This window comes from Geotrypetes seraphini, chromosome 1 (assembly GCF_902459505.1).
Source record: "Geotrypetes seraphini chromosome 1, aGeoSer1.1, whole genome shotgun sequence".
Lineage (NCBI taxonomy): Eukaryota > Metazoa > Chordata > Amphibia > Gymnophiona > Dermophiidae > Geotrypetes > Geotrypetes seraphini.
In genome coordinates, this window is record NC_047084.1 from 192,672,139 (window position 1) to 192,698,786 (window position 26,648).

At 41.4% G+C, this 26,648-nt stretch overlaps 1 protein-coding gene across 5 annotated transcripts in view; it reads left to right on the forward strand.

The window, feature by feature from the left end:
• TENM3 (teneurin transmembrane protein 3) overlaps window positions 1-26,648 on the forward strand; it is a 2,583,516-nt gene that overhangs the window by 2,445,097 nt on the left and 111,771 nt on the right. For 4 of the 5 annotated variants that reach the window (XM_033942956.1, XM_033942961.1, XM_033942968.1 and 1 more), the window contains one exon: window positions 3,738-3,758. The exons of the other annotated variant lie outside the window; for it this stretch is intronic. In XM_033942956.1, coding sequence (XP_033798847.1) covers window positions 3,738-3,758 — 21 coding nt within the window. The remainder of the gene's footprint in view (window positions 1-3,737; window positions 3,759-26,648) is intronic. 5 annotated transcript variants of the gene reach the window in all.

The following is a 26,648-nucleotide window of genomic DNA, read 5'->3' on the forward strand; positions in this document are numbered from 1 at the left end:
AAATACCGCGAATGCCTGGGACCGTGAACCGCCAACCGCAAATGACCGTTGGAACACTGTAGTTAGACGTCCTTTATCGAATTGCCTTTTAGACATCACATAGACATCTTCACGATTTCTATAACGCCACCGTGTCTCATTATTAGGACGCCATTAGAATGGCAATTTTAGGCTGTTTTTCATTAAAATTGTATACAGTGAAATGCTAGCACCACTATTATATTTTATTTATCTTTTAATCCTTTTTTAAAAATTTTGCTTTTGTCACAGGGAGCAGAGTGGGATTCGAACCAACATCATGTTGCTAAAGCTATAGCTCTAACCATTGCACTACACATACACAGTTAGTAAACTGCATGTCAATGCCAAATCCAAGCTTATGTATATCCTCTTGATTTAGAAACAGTAATTTCTCTAGAATAAATATCAAACATGTACCTTCAACACTTGTCCAGTTCCTCTTTTAGCTTCTATGTTCCTCAAAGTCCATGAAAAAAACAAAATATATTCTGTATATTGCATACTAAATCCTCTATTTTTTAGTAAGAGGACTGCTTGCAAAAGCAGGTCTACTATGGAGCGTGAGTTGAGTGCTAGATATGCATCACTTAAACGTGCTTGAGGCGTCTGCATATAGGTGAATGGTGCTTCTATTATTTATGTTTAATAATGCATTACTTAAGCAAAGCACATGAAAGAAATATATGTATTGCATACTAAACTTCTATTTTGGGGGTAAAAAGGACTCCTATTTGATAATGATAGAAAAAGATGTTTAATAATACCTCTCAGCCTCTTTTGATATGATAGACCATTCATTACTTTGCCAAGGACTTGCTGGCATTGGAATCTCTGAACAAATCCTTGACCGGTTCTCTTCTTATTTTTTTCAAATCATACCTCTGTAGTATCCTTCAATAACACATCATCTACTGTATTTAAAAATAACTTCGGCATTTCTCAGGGATCTATACTTTCCACTCTTCTTTTCAATATCTATCTGGCCCCTTTGTTTACTTTATGCTAATCCATCGGCCTTAATGCGTACGCTTAATGTTGATGATATTCAGATCATCCACCCATTGACGCATCCAATCCTAAAGACATCAATCTCGTCAATTTAAAACTAGATAAAATCAGCCAATGGTTTTGCGACAATATGCTTTCACTAAATATCTCCAAAACCAATTGTCTGCTCTTTCCATGGAAAGAAAATATTCATTTAACATCCCCAATTACCATCAATGGCACATCAATAAACTGCATTAGTTCAATCAAAATTCTCGGTGTTATGATTGACAATAAACTTTTCTATCACCTTCAGATTAGCGCAGTTGTCAAGAATTGTTTTTGAAACTCAGAATGGTCAGATCCTTAGCCAATATTTTGATCCTCAGTCTTTCAACATTTAAATTCACTCTCTTATAATTTCCAAACTTGACTATTGTAATTCCTTATTCAAAGGTGTCTGTCAAAAAGACATCCGACGTTTACAATTAATACAAAACACTGCCATAAAAATTATAACTAACAAGAAAAAATTTGACCACGTCACTCCTTTGCTAAAAAGTGCTCATTGGTTACCAGTCTACCATCACATTACTTATAAAATTGCTTTAATCTCCTTTAAAACTATGAACTCCAAGGAACCTGCTTTTATCCACAAGTTCCGTATTCCTCATGATCCTTCGAGAACTTTAAGATCTACCTCTCAGCACCTTCTTCATGTCCCATCCTTAAAAATCATTAGTACACATAGGGCTACTTCATTTGCAACTATAGCCCCTACAATATGGAATTCATTACCAACATATTTAAGGTCTGAGAAAAATCTAGATAAATTTAAAGGCAACCTTAAAAGCTTCTTATTTAAAGATGCTTATGATTGCTAAAAGATCTCTGGGTCCTTCCTTGCCAAATCTGTTTTACTCATATTCAACACTGATATGATTCCGCCCTTTCCCTCTTGTTTTTAACTATATTTGTACTTTTTTTTTTTTTAATGTATTTCTCCATACCATCCTGTTGTTTTCATGTAAGTAATGTCATGTCATTAATAAGTTTGTTAATCGTTCCCCATTTAAATTTTTAAATTGTCAAACGCTTAGAATGTATGATTAGCGTTTTATCAAATTTTAATAAAATTTAAAACTTGATTACGCAAGCAAAGCACTATTAAAATGTGCATAACTTTTAGGAAAGCACCCTTTTTAAATTCATACTTTCAAATTCAACACTTTCCAAGTTTTGCACATAACTTTTAATTAGTATCAATTATCATCAATTACAAGGTGTTAATTGCCAATTATCAGTGCCGATTAGGACAAATAATTAAGTTGTGCACTCACAGAATTTGGGGGTTAGGGCTAGATTCCGATCCGGGCAGGTCCGATGGATTCTGCAACCAGTAATATTCTAATGGGGGCAATCGTAGAAATGCCCCCAACATGCCCATAATTTGCCCTGTAAACATGCATACTTTCTGGTAGTCATCTTGGAGTAGATGCCTACCTGGAAGTGGTAGGCACCTACCATCTAATTAATTATGATTTCATTGCAAATTAATTGCAATTTTCAATTTAGGCTTTTTAAATAATTAAGTTGGTCCAGGGGGCTTCTTGGCCTGGCATGTCCTCTCCCTTCTAACCTGCCAGTCCGCCATTACCTTCACCTTCGCTCTCATCCATTTTTTTTTGTTGCAGGGAACTTTCGGCTGTGGCAGCAACTCTGAAACTCATCCTGCGGTCTCCCTTCGTGCTTTCCTAGCTGCACTGATCTGGGCACTTAACTGTAGGCGTCTTTTATAGAATATGGGCCTAAATATGTCTATGAACTTTGTCTCACCCAAAACACACTCAAATTATATCCCCTTGCCATTTGCTTGCACTTAGGCTTGATACATATATATCCTTACTTTGTAATATAGGGACTTAGATGTTTATGCAAAATAAACGTTTAAGTCTATGCAACTATCAAATGCAAATAAGCCTAATGCCTAATCTATGCATATACTTATATGGCTGCTTTAGAAGTATAGGCAAAGAGAGTGGATGCTCAAATGTCTAGCATATACATTTGATCAGGTTTTGGTATATCCTGCCCAAGCGTACACTGAAGTCATCTAAGCAATCAATATATGACTAGCCCCCCTCCCCCCTTTTATGAAGCCATGTTTTTATCACTGGCTGCGCTGGTAAAAGCTCCGACACTCATAGAATTCCTAAGAGCGTTGGAACTTTTACCACCGCAGTTAATGATAAAAAAACCGACTGCAGCTTCATTAAAGGGGGTGTAAAGTAGGTGCATAGGCCGCCTCCAGAATGCCCCTTCCTTTCCCAATTTAGTTTTTTTGCACGTATGAGACGAGGCATACACCAGAGTGTGTGCTTGGTTTTATATGTGCGGCTCTGCTGAAGATGAAACTTAAGTGGCACTTAGATGCTAAGCATAGCGTTGAACATATAAACACTGTTTGAATATCGACATCAACATTACCTATTGTGGAATAATTGGCTTACAAGATTCATTTTACTTTTATTATGCGAGAATGTAGACTAACAAAACTATCTACTTTCAAAGCAGGTAGCAACTAATTTTCTTCTCCAGCGAAGTCAAAAGATTTTGCTATTACTCTACAAATGAAAAATCAAAAACTCATCCATACCACCTGTCAGTTTCCGTTTGAATGCTTTCTAATTCTGCTTTTATTGTCTTTTCTTTACATGTTTCCCTTCAAGAAATAAAGATTTTAGACATAGGTAAGCATTTTGCATAAAGGAGATGTCTCATCTTCCTTTTTCACAGCTTCATGCATCCATTGGAATACGGATTTGTGTAATCACCTTTGGATTGTGATCATGCATGACTGAGTTAGAGAAGGGGGCTATATGACTGTATATTTAACCAAAATAGCTTTGTCAGTGACTTTGGTAATTTTTAAAGCAGCAGCACTTTGAAATTTGTTTTTGTTTTTAATGTAATTCAGTCAATAGTAACAACAATCAACTATATTAGAATACCTCTTTTATTTCTCTAGTTTCTGATTAATTATTGAACTAAAGTAAGTGCTTAAAGATTTGAAAGCTCCTTTTACTTACAATAGATGGACAGTGGTGCTCATGGCTAAGTACTTCATTTTGGAACACAGAAATCTATATGCACACCAACTTGATAAATTCTTGTAATAAATTCATGTGCAGCTATGTGGCTGGTAAAGTGACCTGGGCTGCATATTACATTTGGAAAACCTGAGTTTTATTTACATGCTGATCTTCTAATAGTCGAGATCAATGTTCTCAGCCCCTGGGGGAGTGAATTGAAGTCATTGCAGAGTGGTAATACCTAGCACTGGGACCAGCATTGGCGGGGGGGGGGGGGTGCAAACAGGACAGCTGCCCTGGGCTCCAAGGCTCTGGGGGGGGGGGCTTCCATTGGCCGGCCTGTCCTCCCCCCTTCTAATTGCACCAGTCAGATGTTGCCTTCACCTCCATTCTCATCCATTTTTGTTGCAGGGAAATGGCAGCGGCAGCAACCCTGAAACGCTTCCCTCTGAGCTTTCCTTTTGCTGCAGTCTACTCAGGCAGAAAAAGGAAGTTGTATCATTGAAGGGTGGACTGCAGGCCAAGTTTCAGAGTTGCTGTTACAGCCAACAATAAAAAAATGGATGAGAACGAAGGTGAAGGTAACGTCGTACCGGCAGGTCAGAAGGGAGAGGACATATCAGGCCAAGAAGCCTCTTAGACCAACTGTTTGGGGTTTTTTTTAAAAGCAGAATGGGGGAGGGGTTTTGAAGAAATGCCAGACTGGGGGGAGGTGAAGGGGAAGAATTTATAAGATCAGAAATAGAGGGTACTAGAGCGAAAGAGAGAGATAGTCGGCACAATGGTCTGAAGGGAGAGAAAAGAAAGGGAGAAAAGTTGGATGTGGGGTCCTATGGAGAAAAGGGGAAAGAGATACTTAAAGGGAGGATAGTTGGGAAGAGAAAGGCAGAAATGGTGGACCTGGGGGTGGTGTAGAGGGAGGGAAAGCTATACAATAGGAGGGTAGTTGGAAAGAGAAAGGGAGAGATGGTGGACCTGGGTGAGGCAGGGATAGATATGTGATGTGAGGGCAGTTGGGAAGAGAAAGGGAGAGAAATTGGACCTGGGGATGGAAGAAGGGTAGGGAGAGAGGGAGAAATGTCAGGTCTGGAGGTGGAAGGGAAAGAGAGATGCAACATCTATTTGTACCCTTCCTCTCTCCTATTATTCAGCATCAAGAACAGAGAGAGGAACAACAGAAAAGAGAGGGAGATATGTTGGACCATGAGGAGAGAGGATGAAAGGTGGACCCTTATGAGGGAAGAGAGGTGAGATTAAAAAAATACTAGGGCATGGAGAGAAAGGGACAGGGAGATATAGCCTGATGAGAGAGGGAAGGGGATTCTTGAAGTGGTAAACCGCATGGAAGAGATCAAAAGGGAGATGACAAGAGAGAGAACACTGAGTACAGTGGTAGAAATGTGGTAATGGGGAGTAGAGAGAAGGAAATAGGAGGCTGGGAAAGGAATGAAATGGGAAAGCTAGATAATGAGAGGAGATGGAAAATTGATAGGTAGCTGAAAATTTTAAAAGGAGAAAGATGAGAAAGAGGCAGAAAAGAAATTTGAATAGGCAGAGGCAGAAAAGAAAAAAGGGAGGAAAGGTGAAAGGGAAAAAAATCAATATGTTGGAGACAGGCATAGTGAGGGAATGAGGCAAGAGAGAAGAGAAGAAAAGAATGGACAGCAGACACCAGAAAGAGAATTAGTAGAAGAGAGAGAAAAAGCAGAAAGAGAAACTGGGACCAAGATAATAGAAAACCAAAATGTCCAGACAACAAAGTAGAAAAAAAATATTTTATTTTGAATTTATTAATTGGAATATGTTAGCTTTGGGATATGTGCATCAAAAATATATTTGCATTCTATTCAGTGGCTTAGCTATACAGCTTATTTTTTATGGGGGGAGGGGCTGGAGCCCAAAATGGGTGGGTGGGCGGGCACCAAATTTTCTCCCCATCTGAATGCAAAATATAAATACTTGAGCTGGTGGTAATCCCCAAGCCCTGCCTACTACACTTTTCCCTCGTTATTCGCGGGGGATACAGGCAGAGCCAGATCGCGAATGGCGAAAAACTGCGATTATCTGGCTCTGACCCACCCCCACCTCCCTGCCGCCTTCCCGGCCTTACCTGGTGGTCTAGAGGGCTTTCGGGGCAGGAGCGATGTTCCTTCGCTCCTGCCCCATGCAGATCGCCATGAGGAAATGGCTACTGTGAGTTCCCGTAGTCTCTCGAGACTACGACGGGAACTCCCTACAGCCATTTCCTCATGGCAATCTGCACGGGGCAGGAGCATAGGAAGATCGCTCCTGCCCCGAAAGCCCTCTAAACCACCAGGGAAGGCGGCAGGGAGGTAAAAAATATGTTTTTTTAATTTTCCCCCTCCCCAGAAAAAAATCACGATTATATGAAATCGCGAGTGCAGAAACCGCGAATGGGGAGGGGAAAGTGTAAAGACCTCCTCCTTCAATCTGGCAACTAGAAATTTCCAAGTTTCACAGCTATTGGCCCTATCCTCAAGCTACCAGTGCTTTCATGCATACATGAAAGCAAAAGGGGTGGAGAGGCAGCTGCAGCAACTCTGAAATACTGTTGCAAGCTGCAGAACTTAGAAAGTTCTGGTCGCTGGACCTGAGGAGGGAGAGGAAGTGATCATCAGCTTGTGAGTTTTGGGGATCCCCACCAGCTACAGCAAGGGAGATGTTCATTTTGAGGGAACCTAAGCTCAAAGTGGGAGGCCCAGCACTCTCTCATGGTTATGCCACTGATTGTGTTTCGTACAAAATGAAGTACTTGGTGAGTTTAACATCTAGGGGTTTCCAGTTCAGTTTTGGTATTCATATTTCTAATTTGTGATCCATTGTTCTGTATTTGGTGAAGGTGTGTCTGTGTTTTGTGTGTAAAGAAGTAATTTAAAGTTGTTTTATGCATATGTGATATGTGACAGTAATGGAGGGTGGGTAAATTTTTATCTATTCAATTTTCTATACTGTTCTTCCATTGGAGCTCAGAACAGTTTACATGAATTTATTCAAGTACTCAAGCATTTTTCCCTGTCTGTCCCAGTGGGCTCACAATCTATCTAATGTACCTGGGGCAATGAGGGGATTAAGTGACTTGCCCAGGGTCACAAGGAGAAGCATGGGTTTGAACCCACAACCCCAGGGTACTGAGGCTGTAGCTTTAATCACTGCGCCACACACTCCCATTGGGAGAGGGGCAGGTAGAAAAGGGGCCCCCCTCCTTAATTTTTGCCCTGGGCCCCAGCATGACCAAAACCGGCCCTGCCTAGAATCATTTAGCTAGAATCCAGAGAAAGCCATGGTTTTGGCTCCTAACCATGGACTGCTGCTGAAAATTCTAGATTGAGTTGGAGGATATCAAGAAATAAAAGGGTAGAAATAGATTGTTGCTTATAAAGACTTAAGGCATTATAGCTTTAAGGCATTATAGCTAAATAAAGGCTAGCTCAATGAGTTAAAAGTCAAAGAAAACATAATACATAGTGGTAAAGAATGATTTCTTTAAAATATTTCATAAACTAACAAAAAAGGGAAAATATATACTCCCATTTTAGACAGAACATAGAAATTGAAATTGAGACGTCCAGATCGATATGTTTCAAATTCTGGGAATATTTTGGAAAAGCATCTGTTGATAAATGCACTAGTTAGGTGGGATAGGAGCAACTATTTCCCAAACATCTAAAACACAATTGGAGGCAACTGGGCAATACAGAGGTCTAAATGTTGGAACTTATACTTGTAAGTTGGTGTTTCAAAACCCTAACATATGAGTGCTGATGCGTAGACAATAATATGCAAAAAAAAAATCAATCTTATCAAATCTCATCTCCACAAGGCTTATTTTTGTCCACTTGGTATGTCTTACTCATGTGTCAAGTTTCGGCTTGATTAGACAATATTTAGAAGTCACCCCAGCATACACTGTTTGCTTGTGTGTTGTATATATAGGCGATTGCACATAATTAGTTTGTATGGTGTCATCTAGCTTGCAATCCGCACCCAAAAACTGGCTCCTACGGATGTCAGTCTGTCAGCTGTTAACTGCTAGACTGCCACATGTACTGGATGTTCTTCAGCTGGTCAATTTTCATCACTATGATGAAGGAAATGCTTGAATATTTACCTCATGCGCTTGAAACACAGCAACTGCGGGATGACTATAAGGAAATATTTCACTTGTCTCTCTTGTTGCTTGGAGGACGATACCGGGTAAGGCAATTCGATCACCGAGGTCTACACTCCACGTGAGATGGATGGGCAGAGAAACTTACACACTGAAGTTATTCCTATTCAGAGTACGGTTTGATGACAGCACGATGACTCAGCATTGTAACTGATTTGGCTTTGTTTGTCAGTCTTATGTACGTTCAACAGTGGAATGAAGCACCAATGGAAATTGGGGCTCCACATAATGGCGTTGAACTGTTATTTATCTACTGTCAACAATAAAACTGTTACAGACCAGACAATAACAGCCATTTCTGAACATCTATGGTTTCTGTGCAAGCCTTTTTTAATGACAGAATTGCACCAGAAACAAAGCTATAAACAAAACTTACAGTGGCCACCATTGCCAGCCATTCTACAACATCTCATGCGTACAGAAGAAACAGAACCTGTGGCCTTTGAAAGTCTTGTAACACAGAGAACACAGTCATTTTGTGATGTCTTGATTGAATAGAGGATCAACAAAAGCAAAAATATTCCTAAAGAAACATTCCAGAGTATACTGATATCCAGTTTTCAAGGAACGTTGGAATCAGTTATCCAAACTGACTGAGAGATAAGCTTCATTGAAAAATACGATACTTTGACAAAAAATGAAGAACAGAAGCAATTTGTTCTTCAGCTAGTGGCCAGCCACCTAAAGAAATTTCCTTCTTTATCAAAGGTGACTCTTGTGCCATAGACCATTGTTTGAGTGCACAAGAATTACAATATACTGTTAAGCTTGGTGATAGTTTAAAAAAAATACCAACAAGGTGGGGAGACCCCAAAACTTTGTTTTAAGTAAAATTTTGTGTGTTTTCCATTTTTATATAAAGGAATAAAAATTTGCCGCGCGGACAAGTCAAATGTGTTAATTAATTTTTTGGACCACCCTAGTAGACATGTGTGACATTTTGAAAACTTAAATATTTAAATACAAAAAACTCCACTTAATTAAGGTTGAAAGTCACTTCTAACGGAAGAAATGCCTCAGGTTTTATTGGTAGAGCAGAAAGCTCAAACCACCTCCATCCATATTCTTTTAAGGACTGAGATTCTTTAAACAACTCTATAACGACTGATTTCAAATACAGTCGTTATAGAGTTATTTAAAGAATCTCAGTCCTTAAAAGAATAACTTTAGTGGCATATAATTGCTCTTTATGGAAGTTTTTGGCCAATGATGTGGGCGGAGGTGGTTTGAGTTTTGTGCTCTACCGATAAAACCTGAGGCTTTTCTTCCGTTAGAGCTGACTTTTAGCCTTAATTAAGTGGAGTTTTTTGTACTTAGATATTTATATTTCCCCACTTCACCAGTTTTGAATTAATTGGTTTCACTATAACATTTTGGAAACCTAAATATCTAAATGCTCCCAAGTTCAAAGCTTGAAATCATTTAATACAATCAGTTGTGTTGGGAAAATCACTGGATGATTTAGTACACAACATTCCTTAATCTTGTAGAGTGAAAAATTAGCACTTTTAGAAGCAGAAGAAAAATCGACACCTTTGAGTTATGGTGCTGGAGAAGACTTCTGCAAATCCCATGGACATCTAGGATCACCAACAAAGATGTTCTTGATCATATGAATCCAGAGATGTCCCTGGAAGGCAAGATTACCAGACAGAAATCGGAATGTACGCAGGTGAGGCTGGACTCATTTAGAGCACTGGTCTTTGACTTGAGGGCCGCCGCATGAGCGGACTGCTGGGCAGGATGGACCACTGGTCTGACCCAGCAGCACCATTTCTTATGTTCTTCTGTCCTAATCAACCAATATGCAAACTTTATTGTTAAAAAATCCAAGTTTCGGCATTTAATGATGCCTTCATCAGGGGTCACTAAAACAAGATAAATAAACATACATATCTAAATAAACAAAGCAATTGAAAGACTATAAATAAGACACAAAAAGTAATAAATAATAAAAATATATGATGTAATAAAAAGCAAACAAAAGACCGTAACAAACTCATGAGCATGTGCAGTCAACAGATAGAAGTATCAAAACGAGGTGTGGAGACATGTTAGGATATGGACAAGTGTGCATTTATGCTTGTAATAACATAAAACAAATTGGGTGACCATACTAAAGCCATAAATATATGTGCAGAGAAAAATGAATATCTAAAGGGGTTAAACAAAAGGACCAATTAAAATGACAGCCAGAGGAGAATATACTGACCTGAATAAAATCCCATACAGTAAAGTCAAAGCTTTAGGTGAATAAAAACGACAAGTGGCTAAGTCAGCTGTATGAAAGTAAAAACTTAAAACGAGGCAAAAAAAAAAAAAAAAGTCAAGCGTAAAGTGAGAAGAAAGGCAAGGGCAGTATACCTGAGAAATGTTGGTAGAGGAATGGATCTGGAAACAGAACAGGGAACACAAAAGGAAGGAAGGAAAGATGAAACCTTCATTTTCTTTCACCCCTTTCTTTCATTCCTCTTTATAAAGATCGAGCCTCCTACCCTGTAACTTGTCTGTTTTGGTTCTTTGATGACTCCATTGTTTTTTGTCAGTTTGTTTCAACCTTTTTTTCCATCAGCCTTGTTACATTTGTACTTATTTTTACACACATTAGTTCAAGTATGACATCATCTGCGCACGTCTAATTGTGTCATCTAGTTGTCATTTACTTTTTACTCAATTTACATCTTTTCTTGGTCTTTACTTTTACTCAGTACAAGTCGTTATTTATATTTTTCACAGTTCTTTTTAAGTTGTTTTATAGTGTCTTTTAAAGTTTTTCTTTTCACGCAGCCACACTTCTTGCGTCGGTATGCTCCTGCCCTTTCATTTATAGGAAAAGTGCCACGTCGATATGGGTTTTACTTTCAGTTTCCTGAGTGACACCATTTGTTGCAAGCCACTGACTCCGGTCACACTTTTCTTTGTAAGTAGGTTTTTTTTTTTTTAACATGTCTTGCAGTGCATTTGCCTTTTCTAATGCTTATATTTAGTTCTGATGTTTCATCTTTCCTTCCTTTTGTGTTCCTTGTTCCATTTCCAGATCCATTCCTCTACCATTTCTCAGGTATACTACCCACCTCTTCAAAATGGCAGGCCTTCCCCTCTCTGGTGCATGCTGGGATGCATCAGTGAGGGGCCTAAGGCTCTGATTGGCTCAGGTTGTTTAAGGCCCCTCCTGTGGGAGGGGCCTAAGGCATATGGGCCAATCAGAGCCTTAGACCTCTCCCCAGATGCACACCATGGGAGGGGCCTTAAACAACCTGGGCCAATCAGAGCCTTAGGCTCTTCCCTGGTGCATCACAGGATGCACCAGGGAAGGGAAGGCCCACCATTTTGAAGAGGCATGCCTGCTGGCCAGAGGGATTAGGTATTCCTCCGGTCAGCCATTGTTAACAAAGTAAGGGGAGGGGCGGTGTCGTTGGAGACACAGGGGAGTGTTGCTTGGTGGCAGGAGGAAGTGGGCATCCCTCCTGCCGATCTTCAATTTGATGTTTTGTTTTTTTGGGGGGAGGGTTTGTGCATTTATTCTGCACATGTGCCCATCATTATCACCAGCGATGAGCACATGTAAATTTAGCGAACCTTCGCTACTCTCCGCCAACCTTATTTGCATGGTCATTTTTTGCAGAATGATACGCTTTTTTGAAATCACTACAATAATGGCTGCAATAGCGGCCCATCAGTTTTGAGAATCTAGCCCCAGTCCGTCACTTTGAGGTCCATACCAACAGCACATGGTTTATTTATTAGACATCTGTGTGGAACATTGTCAAAGGCTTTGCTAAAAAAATGCACATCTAGCATCCTCCTTCTATCCAATTATCTGGTCACCCAGTCAAAGATATTTATCAGATTTGTTTGACAAGACCTGCCTCTAGTGAATCCATGTTTCCTCAGGTCCTGTAAGCCACTGGATTCCAAAAACTTCACGATTCTCTGTTTTAAAAGCATTTCTATTAATTTACATACTCACCACAGAAATCAGGGGCCTGTAGTTCCCCACCTCTTTCTTACTTCTACTTTTGTGGAGAGGGACCACATCTGCCCTTCTCAAGTCCTCCAGTGCCACTCCTGACTCTAAAGAAGCATTGAAAAGGTCAGCCAGCGGAGCCACCAGAACTTCCCTTAAGTTTTTTCAGAACCCTCAGGTGTATACCATTCAGCCCCATTGCTTTGCCCACCTTTAGTTTAGCTAACACCTCATGAACACAATCCTCTGATAATTGTTCAGGGTCTACCACTCCTCCATCCCTATTTGTGTTTGTCTTCTGTGGACCTGCTTCCATTGCTTCAACTGTGAACACAGAACAGAAATATGTGTTAAGCAATTCAGACCTTCATATATGACATCTGATTGCAACACTAGTGATATTGTATACATAGTGCAATGCCCATGCCTTTTACGGTATATAGGGCAAACTACTAGAAGTATTAAAGTACGAATTGGGGAGCATCTAAGTAAAATCAGAACTGGAGTTCTAGAAGCATCACTAGTCCAACACTGGGCTGAGAAGATGCATTGTATTTAAGATCTATGTTTTTCCATTTTGGACATCCATAAATTGATGAGGGGTGGGGACATGGCACATGCCTTGTGGACCCGTGAACAGCGGTAGATTTATAAACTTAAGACCCTCCATCCTGGTGGCTTAAATAATGATATTGAATGGTGAGCTTTTTTGTAAAAAGCGGGTTTTGACAGCTTATCTTTGCTGATCCAAGTTTATTTATCGTTTGATATACCGTCTATCAATTATTTAGACAGTTTATCAAATGACATCATCACGGTCATACTTTCACAGGACGGGATGACGTATTCAAGAGTTTAAAACTTCTGATGGCTTTTTTTGCTGGTTGAACATTTCGGAGTGGAGAGAAGACACATTGGTAAATCAGTTACTGACAGATACCCACCTTATACTGCCTTAGAGCATGTTAATTTTTTGATCACTTTTGATGTTATATTTATATAAATACGTTTTTATTCGCAGATTAACTTTGTTTGAAACACTGAATTGGCTCACCATCTTGCTCTTTTATTGTAACACATTCAACTCATTTCTCATTGGGTTCCTTGAAAAAAGATGGTGAAATGTGGTTCGTGTTGGGACCCTTAAGATTGTATAAGATAAGTGTTTACTTAATGAACTATTTCAAAGTTTAAGAATATACAACATTGAAAGATATCCACTTACTTTGTCACATATACGATGATGGGTAGTGTGTCCTGCTATAGGGACTTAGGTCCTTGACAGGGCTACATGTCTCTGAGTACATTTCACAATACTGAAAAGAGGTGCTATCGTGTATGACTTTTTTTCTGCAAAAAAGGTTTATTAGTTAGAGATCATTTTCTAATATTTATTATCATTTTCAGTTTCTCCATATTCCATCCCTTCACCTTTCAGTCTCAGAATCACACTTTTGCATTTCCTCCTATCACTAATATATCTGAAAAATGTCTCGTTTCCCCCTTTTACAATGTCAGCTATTTTTCTTCCATTTGCATCTTTGCTTTCCTGACTGCTCGACCAGCCTCTTTTAACTTTTTCAGATATTTTTGACACATTAAGGCCCCCTTTTTATCAGATTGCAGTAAAGCATTTTAGCACTTGCCATCAATGTAAGTGCTCCGATGCTCATTCACTTCTTATGAGTATCGGAGCATTTACCTTGCAGTCCAGTGGTAAAACACTCTACCGTATCTTGATTAATAGGGGCCTAAGTCTTTCCCTGCTCTTTTTAAGGTCTCTAGCTTAGTCTTGAATCAGGGTTAAGATACTGAAACATCATTGACCTTTAATTCACAACTAGAAAACTAAGTAATACTTAGGCTTCCAGGTAGTTGGTTCCATTTCAATGGACCAGCATATTGTATCCAGGCTCAGGAAATTGTTCTATCTGACATAGCATGCATAATAGCTACATGTTTATTGACATATCCTGGTCCCATTCCACAGAGATTAAAAACTAAAAACCACGTTTTCAAAATGATTGGGGAGCCAAATAACGACCAATATATTGCAATTCCTATAAAATAGGAGTTATGCCATCTCTATATACAAGTGATGGCATTCTGGCTCTGTAGTGGTGAATGTGTGGAACTGTCTTGCACTGGATGTGGTAGAGACTAAGGGTTGTATCTAAATTTAAAAAAGCATGGGGTAAGCACAGAGGATGAACCCATAAAAGCAGACCAGATCTGGTCTTCTTTCACTAACCTTTCCATCCCAACCTTTCAGTATCAATAAGCAATATCAAAACTAGCCTTACGAGGCAGTCCCCTAGACAACTGCCCTCCTTACCTTCTTTCAGCAGCTCCGCGTCATATCATTAACTGGCTTACCAACCTGCTAAATATTTCCCTAAACCAAGCGAAATGAGTAAAATAGCCTTAACCCCTATACCGAAAACAGCCCAAGCAGACCTCTCCATTGCATCTAACTACAGACCGATTGCTGGTATTCCGATCCTCACTAAAATTCTTGAGTCCCATATCAGCAAGCAGCTAGCCTCATACATAAAGCTACACTCCTGCCTTCATTCATCCCAATACGGCTTCTGAAAAAAGCACAGCACTGAGCTCCTCATCATCACTCTAATCACTAAAATCAAACAGTTACTAAACTCAAGTCATCAGGCAATATTACTCCAATTTGATATCTCCGCAGCTTTTGACTCAGTGGACCATCACCAAACTCTCGGAAATTGGAATAACAGGAACTATACTGAAATGGTTTGCCGACTTCCTGCAAAATCGTAAATACATGGTCAAAAGGCAAGAATCATACTCTAAACCTTGGAAGGTGTTCTGTGGCATCCCACAAGGCTCCCCACTATCACCAATCCTATTCAATTTATTCATGAGCTCTCTGGGACACATCAAAATGGAAGACAAAACTATACTATCTTATGCCAATGATATCCTCCCCCTCATCCCCATAACCACTAACCATCCTAATATTGCTAAAAAAAATCTCTAACAACATTGATAAAATTCAAACCTGGGCAATGAACAAGTTGAAACTGAACGCCACTAAGACCAAAGCCATTGGTTTCTGCACTGCACAACAAAATGCCATATCAAGCCTCACTCTTTCATCAGGCATAATGGAAAAATCCACCAAGGTACTAGGCTGCATCATAGACGACACTCTCACAGTGGATCCACAAATATCTAACCTTAGGAAAAAGACCATCTACACTATGCGTCAACAGCGACTCACAAAATCATACTTCCACCAACACCACTTTGCTCTGATCGTTCAGATGATGATCCTATCTCAACTGGATTATTGCAACTCCGCCTACCTTGGCATCAACACCACTCTTGTCCACAAATTACAACTCATCCAGAACACTGCCATTAGACTAATCTACAAATTAAAGAAATTTGATTCAATCGCAACCTTCATCAGGCAGCTACATTGGCCCCCAATATCAACCCGAATAATTTTCAAATCGTCATGTATCCTACACCAGATTCTATACGGAAGCTCAGCAGCCCCTCTCATCCAATTATTCTCTAATGTTTGGCCAACATCAAAAAGAATCCTTAATAAAAACCAACTAAACCTATCATCCACAAAATACTTCCACTACAAGTGAATTTTCCATTCTGTTAACTTATCTAGGTGTAAAAACCTGGAACAACCTACCAGACACTATCAGGAAAGAGACAAACTACACCACATTCAGAAAAATCCTGAAGACTCACCTCTTTGACAATTAAGGGTCTTGCACATCCAGCCGTCAGGCACGCCTCGACGAAATGAGGCGGGCCCGCCCCTTCACGGCCCATCCCACCAAAGCCTAAGGCCTGATTGGCCCAGGCTCTAGAAGCCTGGACCAATCAGGCCTTAGGCATAGCGGGTCCGCCCATCCCCACTAAGTCTAAGGTCTGATTGGCCAATCAGGCTTCGGCGGGATGGGCCGGGAAGGGGCGGGCCCGTCTCATTTCGACAATTTTTTTAAATCAATTTTCAAATAAAGACAAGCATGAAATATTTGACTAAAGATTGAAAAATAATAACCCCACACTTAATTATATTAATAATATTAATTACTCTATTTTTCGCACTGTAAGACATATCTAGGTTTAGAGGAGGAAAGCAAGAAAAAAAATATTCTGAACCAAATGGTGCACTAATATATTTCATAAAATATACCAGGCTCTGTACCCAACCCCACACTCCTTGCCAGGCTCTGCACCCTATCCCCCCTCCCTGCCAGGCTCTGTACCCTATCCCACCACCCTGTCCTGTACCTGTCCTCCCTCTGGTGGTCTAGTGGTAGGCCAGGGCAGGAGGAATCCGACCCAGCCGACTAACAATATTTTTACACACCCTGTACCTTTTTTAATCCCCCTTAAATCCTGGTGGTCCAGCAGTGTATCGGCAGGAGTGAGCTTTCCGTGCTCCTGCCCCTCCTTTGCTAGATGGCTACCTCATTATCGCGGGGCCAGTGACGCACAAGACAGCCCACAAGTCCCACGAGAACTGACAGCAGCCATTCAGGAAGTGGCCCAGGCCCAGGCTAGAGCGCAAAAAACTCACTCCTGCCTTGTGCACCGCTGGCCCCGAGATAATGAGGCAGCCATCCCGTGAGAGAGAGGCAGGAGCACAGAAAGCTCACTCCTGCCGATACATCATACAGCTTAAAAAGTTATTAGCTATTCTTACATAGAAACATTGTAGATGATGGCAGATAAAACCCAGCACAGTCTATCCAGTCTGTCCAATGAGATAAATTCAGCATGTGTTGCAATATAACATGTATTGTTCTTCATCTGTCCTTGTCATTTTCAAGGCACAGAACATAGAAGTTTGCCTCGCACTAGATATACTCACCAAAAAGGTATCTTTACAGTTATAAAATTTATTGTGCAACTTATAAAATGTCAAGGAATGGTTACTGCCAGTTGAATGCAGCATGCTTCCCCTTAATATCAGAATTCTGCTGTTAGGCTCAGGGGAGAATAAACCTTTTAACTATTTATTGTAAGATTATTGTAGAGGTGTGCTTTAAAATTTCTTAAGTACTAGAAATCTTAATATTAATAAATCAATTCATAGTATTAAAAAAATAACTCCAATAATTCCCCTTTCTTGTGAGGAAAATGTGTTCAAATATTTATTTGCTGATCCATTATCATTTTTCTGCGAAGGAATAAAGCTAACTTGGGTCAGGATAGTAGACAACACTGTTCTGCTTTTACATTTATTTTTGTGAAGAGAGATGACAGTAAAACATTTTTTTTCTGGATGGATACCTCCATGGAAAGGCATGCTTTTTAGATCACCAGATTGTCATTGAAGATGAATTAGTCTTTGTTTCAAATGGAATATACGAGAGTCTAGGTAGGATAGTGCAGGATTACCCCATTAGCCCTTACTGCCTACAAAATGGATGGCAGTAAGTGTTCACGCAGTATTTGCTTTTAATGGTGGTGTACTAATGATATCAAAAAGCCTAAGACTATGGGCTCCTTTTATCAAGCCGCGCTAGCGGGGTTAACGCGCGTGACATTTCATCACGCGTATTAACCCCCGCACTGGCCTAAAAACTACCGCCTGCTCAAGGGAGGCAGTAGCGGCTAGCACGTCCAGTGGTTTAGCGCGTGGTATTACGCACGTTAAACCGCTAGCGCGGCTTGATAAAAAGAGCCCTATATGTATTTGAGGAGGGGTCAGTCTCAAGTACAAATCAATCCCAAAGACCTGCTCCTAGTCCTTTGTATTCTATCTTTGCACATGCACACCTACCATTCAAAAGGAAGAAATTGTATTAAGTTAGATTTAATATGGTTTACACAGGGTGACTAATCAGTTCATGGGAACTTCCTCAAAATTTTTTTTATATAAGGAGTTCATCTGGGTATATCTTAAGCATATGAGCGCAGAAAGCGCCCTACAAGGTTTTATCCACAAACATCACCTTCTGTCACCCTGTGAACCTTTTAAGTAACCTTTTAAGTACAAAAGTGCCTTTTTATATATGAAAAAATAAACTTGCACTTGGCACTTTATTATTTATTTTTTCATATATAAAAAAGGCACTTTTGCACTTAAAAGTTTCATGGGGTGATATAAGAACATAAGAACTGCCATCTCCGGTTCAGACCTTCGGTCCATCAAGTCCGGCGATCCGCACACGCGGAGGCCCAGCCAGGTGTATACCTGGCGTAATTTTAGTCACCCATATCCCTCTATGTCTCTTGTAAGGAGATGTGCATCTAGTTTGCTTTTAAATCCTAGAACGGTGGATTCCGCAATAACCTCTTCTGGGAGAGCATTCCAGGTATCCACCACTCATGGTGATGTTTGTGGGTAAAACCTTGTAGGGCGCTTTCCGCGCTCATGCGCTGAGGATATACCCAGGTGAACTCCTTATATAAAACTTTTGTAGGAAGTTCTCATGAACTGATTAGTCACCCTGTGTAAACCATATTAAATCTAATTTAATACAATTTCTTCCTTTTGAATGGTAGAATACAAAGGACTAGGAGCAGGTCTTTGGGATTAAGGTGTACTAATGATGACATTAGCATGATGCCATTAATACCAAAAATAGAAAGTCAGCTATTTTACTGTTGTGATACAAATAGCCTTAGTTTTAAGGGCACATTAAGGCTCCTTTCTACCACAGCTTTGTAAAAGGACCACTAACCACTACACTTATAGTGGAATATGTGAGCCTTCCAAAACCCACCCTAATTCCACTGTACCTACATATAGGTGACACCTTCAGGTGTGGTATACAGTTGGGTTTAGTAGATTATGGAGGGCTCACTATTCACTAAGGGGTTATGGTGAAATGTGTAACTGGGCCTTTTTATGTGAACTTCACTGCAGTGCAACCTAGGGTGCCCCATTGTTCTGCTGGGATGTCTGGCCTCTCCTAACTACCAATGGTTTATTTTTTTGTGATTTTATTTTGGATATGTTTTTTTCAAAAATGGTTCAAAATGATAGATGTGGTGAAGATAAGCACATCTGAGAAATGACCATTTTCAAAACAAAAGATAGACTTTTTCTGTTTTGAAAATGGTCACATTTGCTACTGGATTTTTTGTGCTTCTTCTGCAAAAACATCCAACTTGGATTTGGACATCATATCGAAAATGCCACTCCATATGTTTTTGAGTTCTAGCAAAGCAGGATTTATATAAAGGGGTATTTTCAAAGAACATCCAAGTCAGCACAGGGACATAGTTCTCATCACATCCAAAAAAAAAAAAATGTGGGAAAGATGTTCTCATGCTGGAAATGTCCATCCTGAACAACCATTTTAGAAACTGAAACATTTAAATTATAAATGAGGGAAACAAGGCACAGAGATGTCTGACTGGTTGCATTTTTACAATGTGCACACAGATGTCCTTGCAGAGTAGAGGAGTAGCCTAGGGTTAATGCAGTGAACTGTAAACCAATAGGCATAGGTTGAAATCTCACTGTATCTCTTGTGGGTTTGTTTTAATTATTATTATTCTTTTGGTAAATGTGATCCCTCCAGCAACAGAAATGTCTACTGTATCCAAATGTATACTACTTCAGTAGTCGTCAGGCTTGCAGATGTCTTATATTTTTAGGTACAGTAAGTATTTTTTCTGTTCCTGGAAGAAGCCTCAGGGGGAAAAAAAAGCTTTTTTACAGAAAGGGTTGAAGTTGTGTGGAATAAAGACTGTGTCTGAATTCAAGAAAGTATGGGACAGGCATGTGAAATCTCTTAGGGAGAGGAGGAGATAGTGGATGCTGTGGGTGAGCAGACTGGATGGGCCATTTGGCCTTATAACAATATTTTCTGTAACATCGCTGTATATGTACAGTCTTCCTCCAAACCACCCTCCAAAAGAGTCCATTTTCAACTCCCTCCAGAAAACCCTCCTTCACCAAGAACTCTCAGCCCTTCTCCAGCTCAGTGCCGTAGAACAAGTTCCTCTACAGGGCTGAGGGTTCTACTCCATTTATTTCCTGATACCAAAAAAGCCCGGAGGTCTCTGCCCAATTCTAGACCTCTGTACTTTCTACAGTTTCACATGGTTTCTCTTACCAGTATTGGAGAAAAATGATTGACTCTGTTCTATAGACCTCAAGGAAGCATACACACACATTCCAATCTTACCTGCTCATAGAAAATATCTCCACTTTCGAGTGGATTATCACCATTTCCAGTACAGAGTATTACCCTTTGGCCTGACATTAGCACCGAGAGTGTTCACGAAATGTAGTAGTTGTAACCCTACACTCATGGGAGTTTCACATATTTTCTTATCTAGGCTACTGATTGATCAAGACCTCATCATCACAACATGCTCAGCATGCCATCAGCCCCACAGTTTGTCTATTAGAGCTGCTGGGGTTTGCAGTGAACTACCAGAAGTCACATCTCTAATCACACAAATCTTAGAGTTCATAGGAGCTTTTCTACCTCAGCAGAGAGTTGACAATCATATCTGCCTGTGTCTCAAAGTCTTCACCCTGTCACGCATCTCTGCACGCCAAATATGCCTTTTAGATGACATGGCCTCAACAGTACATGTCTACATCTCAGAGTTCCACAATGGACTTTCTCATCCCAGTGGAGTCAATCCACCGGATCTTTATCTACATGAATACAGGTGACCTCAGTACTTCTTCACTCCCTCCAATGGTGGATGCTTCCAACTACCTTCTCCAGAGGCCTTCTATTTTAGCCTCTTCCCCACCAGAAGCTCCTTATAACAAATGCTTCCATGCTAGGCTGGGGAGCCCTTCTCAACGGCCTCTGCCCTCAGGGAGTCTGTAACACTCCAACACTCAAATCACCTGAAACTCAGAGCAATTCACAATGTCCTCTGGACCTTTCAGGATCATTTGTAGAATCAATAGTTGTCATTTGAACAAACAAGGAAACATAGGCTCTCGCACTCTACCAAGAAGCAATAGAGATATGGAACTGCACAATTGCACGCATTGCACAACTGAGCAGAGTCCTTCAGCGTCATGAGTGGTCTCTCCACACATCTATCTGGTGTCAGATCTTCTCAGACTGGGGGACTCCCAAAATAGATTTTTTTTGCTTCCCCTCACAACAAACTTCCACTTTTCTGCTCCACTCTCTACTCCCAATCCTATATATATTTTCACAATCTGCCCATCTACCCTACTTGATTTCTTAGCTATGTTACTGAACTGCGGGTCCTGCAAGTCGATATTTGGCGCGAAAGCAGCAATATCTGCGTGGTATGGGTGGTCCTTAAAATTCAAATTGACAGTATACTTTTGACTGTCCCTACCGTGTTCTCTGGATGATATCACCCACATGTGAGAATCTGCCTGTTGTCCTTAGAGAACACCTGCTTCAGGTGAGTAACTTTGCTTTTAACCTGCTGATGCTGACCCATTGTGTTTTTTATACAAGTCAACCTCTTTATTTGCATGCTTGTTGCAGTTTTCTTCTTTATTTGCATGTTTTGCTGATTTCTTACCAGCCTTTTCAGATGCTGCATTCTTCTCAGGCCAAACTGCTAATGCCTCCCTCTCAGATCGCTTTGACTAGATTTCATTCACCATGTCTGCTTCTCAGTGATGGCACAGAAACAGTACTACTAGACATAGTAGATGACTGTTGGAAAATTCTAGATGAGGGGAAAGATGCATTATTGGACCTAAGTGCCGCCTTTGACACTATTGACCACTCGCTTCTTCTATCCAGACTACAATCTATTGGAATCAACAATATCGCACTAGCTTGGCTCTCCTCCTTCCTTAATGAAAGATCGCAGAGAGTACTATTAGGGCACTCCCTATCTGAGCCAAAACCATTCCGCTACGGAGTACCCCAGAGTGCATTGTTATCCCCACTCCTCTTCAACCTCTATGTCAGACCAGTACTCAAAATCGCAGCAAAATACCAAATCAAAATCCACCCATTCGCAGACAATTTACAGTTCTACCTTCCCTTAGGCCAACACAGAGAGGCACAAATCATAAAACTCCATAGCTGCCTAACTGAAATAAAGAAATGGATGACTGCAAATAAACTACAACTTAATGCCTCAAAGATTGGATACACAAAGAATCCTGCACATCCTTTTCCTGGGGAAATGACACACTTACAGCTAAAGATAACGTCCACAGCCTAGGAGTGATCCTGGATTCAAATCTATTACTCTCAAATCACTTATCAAACGTAGTGTCTTCATCCTTCTACTACCTCCGTCAACTGAAGTGCATCTGTCCTTACTTTTCAGAAACCGATTTTGCCAAACTACTACATGCGTTTGTATTATCCTGCTTAGACTATTGCAACGCACTACTAGTGGGCTTACCCACAAAAACCCTCTCCCGCCTCCAAAGTGTACAAAATGCAGCCATTCATCTCCTGAAAAACCTAGGCTTCCGAGACCATGTCACCCCAGCACTAACATCAGCACTAACATCAATGCATTGGTTACCTATCCAAAAACGCTGCGCCTTTAAAGCCTTGGTCCTAGCCTTCAAGACCTTCCATAAGCTGACACCGAACTACATGACATCAAAACTACAAATTTACGTCCCAAACAGATCACTGAGATCTCAAACAGAGAGATGGCTCACACTACCACCTGGTCATTCACTCAAAACTGAAACAGCCAAGCTCTTATTCACAGTTTATACCCAGATTCTGGCACATCATCCCCATATCCATTAGATCGCTAGACAATCTATGGAACTTCAGGAAGGCTGTGAAACCTTCTTCTTCACAAATCCAGCTTCTTAATGTCCAACGCTAATCTCGAGCTCCATAATGACCAACGCTACTCATGGGACCTAAACTGCCGACCACCAATCATGTACTCGCTTACAACACTAAGAGCTCCTTTTACAAAGGTGCGCTAGCGTTTTTAGTGCACGCACCGGAGTTTGCGCTAGCCGAAAAACTACCGCCTGCTCAAGAGGAGGTGATAGCAGCTAGCGTGCGCGGCATTTTAGCGCACGCTATTCCGCGCGTAAAGGCCCTAACGCACCTTTGTTAAAGGAGCCCTAAAACTTTAGAACAATTATGTTCTTTTCTGTTAGTACAGTGGATACTGTCCTAAATCTATACTATGCCATGTAATATCTTCTACGAATGCCGCAAATTCTTCTAAGCTATATCTGCCAAAAATATCTTTCAATCATTTTGTCCTTCTATACTGTGAATGTACCTTTGTAACCCGTTCTGGGCTAAATAAAGGAATAAATAAATATTCTCTGGAATTCCTTATCTCAGGTATTATGCATGGAGAGCTCTTACCCAAAATTAAAGATTAGAGTAAAAGTGTGGATATTTAGATGTTCTTTTCCACTCCCTATCTCATTTGGGGTTACCAGCCAGTTCAGTTATCCCTCTGCCCTCTTTTTTATATTCTGTTGATTATTGACATTGTCGCATTTTGTATTGTTGCTATTCATTCTCCTCCCCCCACCACCCACCCCACCCCCATTTCTGTTCTAATTGATTGATTGATTGGTTATTTTGTGGATGTACTTTTGTATATTTAAGTAAATGTGCAGGATCATGCTTGGAGCTTGTACACTTCCATGTTGAATCCCTGGATTTGAATAGGGGTATATTAAATACTGAAAATAAATAAGGACTTAGGGATCTTTAGTATGCTGCTGATGAACAGAAAAGGCCAGACTATTTGCATAGAAAGAGAGGGATGTGGCTGCCTACAACCCAACAAGAGAGAAAATGCTTGAGGTTTAGTTGTCAGAACTTGAAAAATACATATTTAAACTGCTGTTCTTGGTTAGTGTTTAAGGAATTCTGTAACTGCCAGTGTTTGCAGCAGGGATAAAGGAGCAGTTTATTTTGCTATATGAGGTACTCTGACTAGTCAGAGTGGTTTAGAATATTGCCAGAGAGTTATGAGAGAGTTAAGCACTGCTGACACAGAGAGCTCAAGTGAAGTAATCTAATTAGACACGTTTTGGAGCTTCATAAAAAAGAAAAAGGTTTAATTACTGGCACTGCTTGTTGCATTATACTAGTCTGAATTGGAGCTGGAAAAAGGCACATAAGCTAAAGGAAAGAATCCTATCTGGAAAATATGTCATAGAAGTTTATTATAGGTTTATCGTAGACGCTATGTTGTTCATAATAAAAAAATAAAAAATCTAAAAAGTGTCATAAATGGCTACTTGGACCAGAATAGGCCCGGGAGTCTTAGGCCCCTCCTGTGGGTGGGGCCTTAGGCACATTGGCCCAACCTGGCCCATGTGCCTAAGGCCCCCACCCACAGGAGGGGCCTAAGACTCCCGGGCCTATTCTGGTTGGCCCAGGCGCCTTAGGCCCCACCTGTGGGCGGGGTTTTAGATGCCTGGGCCAATACGGCCCCATTCTGCAGCCGGCTGGCCTGCCGGACGGGCGGGTTTGGCACCCGTCTGTCCAGCCAACATTTTACAGGTATGGGGGGTGGGATTGGGGGGGTCGTGGGGTCGGCGGGGGTCACGTTCGGCGGGGGGGGGCTGATCGCATGAGTCCGGGGGGGCAGTCGTGGGGGGGGTTGTGTCGAGGGCAGGAGGGCCTGGGATCCCTCCTGCCCGTATTGTAGTGGGGGGGTGGGGGGTAGGGGGTCCGCCTGGGCAGGAGGGGTTGGGCTCCCTCCTTCCCGATCGTGTAGGGGGGTGGGGGTGAGAGGCCAGGAGGGCTTGGGCTCCCTTCTGGCCTGATCATAATTGGGGGGTGCCGCGGGGCAAGAGGGCTTGGGCTCCCTCTTGCCCCAATGCTGTCAAAGGTTCGGGGTGCCGCTGGGGCAAGAGGGCTTGGGCTCCCTCTTGCCCTGAACATAGTCTGGGGTTTGGGGTGCCACGGGCCAGGAGGGCTTGGGCTCCCTCCTACCCAGATCATTTTAAGGTGGGGGGATTCTGTAAATGGTGTTGTTTTTGACAGACACCGGTTATAGAATCCAGCTTTTAGGCGAAGGACTGGCTCCTCCTTCCCCTAAAAGCCCTTGTGTTGGACGTTTGGGCTTAGGCGTTTTTTTGGTTCATTATGGGGTATAAGTGTAAACGTAGTGGTGGTCTGGGCAATGCCAACCCGAGAAGCCGGGCGGGCACGGTCCTCAGGCAGACGGGGCACCTCCGGATCCGTCAGAGTCTGAACCACCAGATCTAAGTCCTCTCTAAACAAAAAACAACCCCCGAAAGGGAAATTTTGGGAAGTTCAGTTTTGGACGCGGCAACCGCCGACCAAGCGCGAAGCCACAAGGTACAGCGTGCGGCCACCAAAAGACCCAGACTTAGCAGCACCAAGTCACAAAGAACAACCGAGAGGAACGAGGCAGTCATCTCAAACTTCACCACCTCCAGATCCACTAAGGACCAGTCATCAGACTCACGATCCAGGACATGCTCAGACCACCGAAACACGGTGCGAGCCACCAGCCCCACACAAATAGCTGCCGGGACCCCCAAGGCAGAGACATCAAAATTATACTTAAGAAGTGTCTCTAACGTACGCTCCTCAGAGACCCTAAGAGCAGATCCGTCCATAACAGGCACGGTATGCCGCTTAGGAAGTGCCGAGACCACCGCATCCCCCATTGGCGTAAGTAAGGTAGCCCTATCCCCCTCCGGGATGGGATATCCATGAGCCAAGGCTCACACCAAACGAAACGGCGCCCGTAGGCCACTGCGCCAACACAAAATCCCGAAAATCCTGATGCACAGGAAAAGAGCGGGAAACAGGACAGACCCCTTGAAGCAGAGGGGCCCCCATACGCGGGGTCTCCGGTGGCGCAACTTCGAAAATGCAGCACCAATGTAGAAGCAGGCCATTATCAAAAAAAGGATGTTTTTTTTTGGTTATGGACATTTTCCCTGCTTCTACTTTCAACGTTTAAGGCCTTAGGCCAAAAAGGGACTTGGACGTTTTTTTTTATTATGCCCCTCCACAAGTTTGATGTTTAAACCTACAAATTATAATTATGAAGAATTAGAGCCTAAAGCTTAAACTTTGTATTTTTAAAGCTACAGATGACAGTTTAAACCAGGGACTAAAAATAATAATAATAATTTTATTCTTATATACCGCCAAAGCCATAGTAGTTCGAGGCAGTTTACAATAAGAAGAGCTGGACAATCAGCAAAATAATTACAATGAAAGTCGTCGAATACATGTAGGTAATCGGAGAAAGGGAGAAAGTCAGAGAATTAGACACAATGTAGGGTCATCGAGTACATGTAGGTAGAATACAGAGATAAGGCTATAAGAGTTCTTAGGTTACAAATCGGTTAAACAAGTTTGTTTTGACTAGTTTTCTAAAGCTAAGGTAGGATGAGGAGTGCTTAATGATGTTACCCAGCCAATCGTTCTGTTGGCCTGCTTGGAAAGAGTTCTGTCCAGGTATCTTT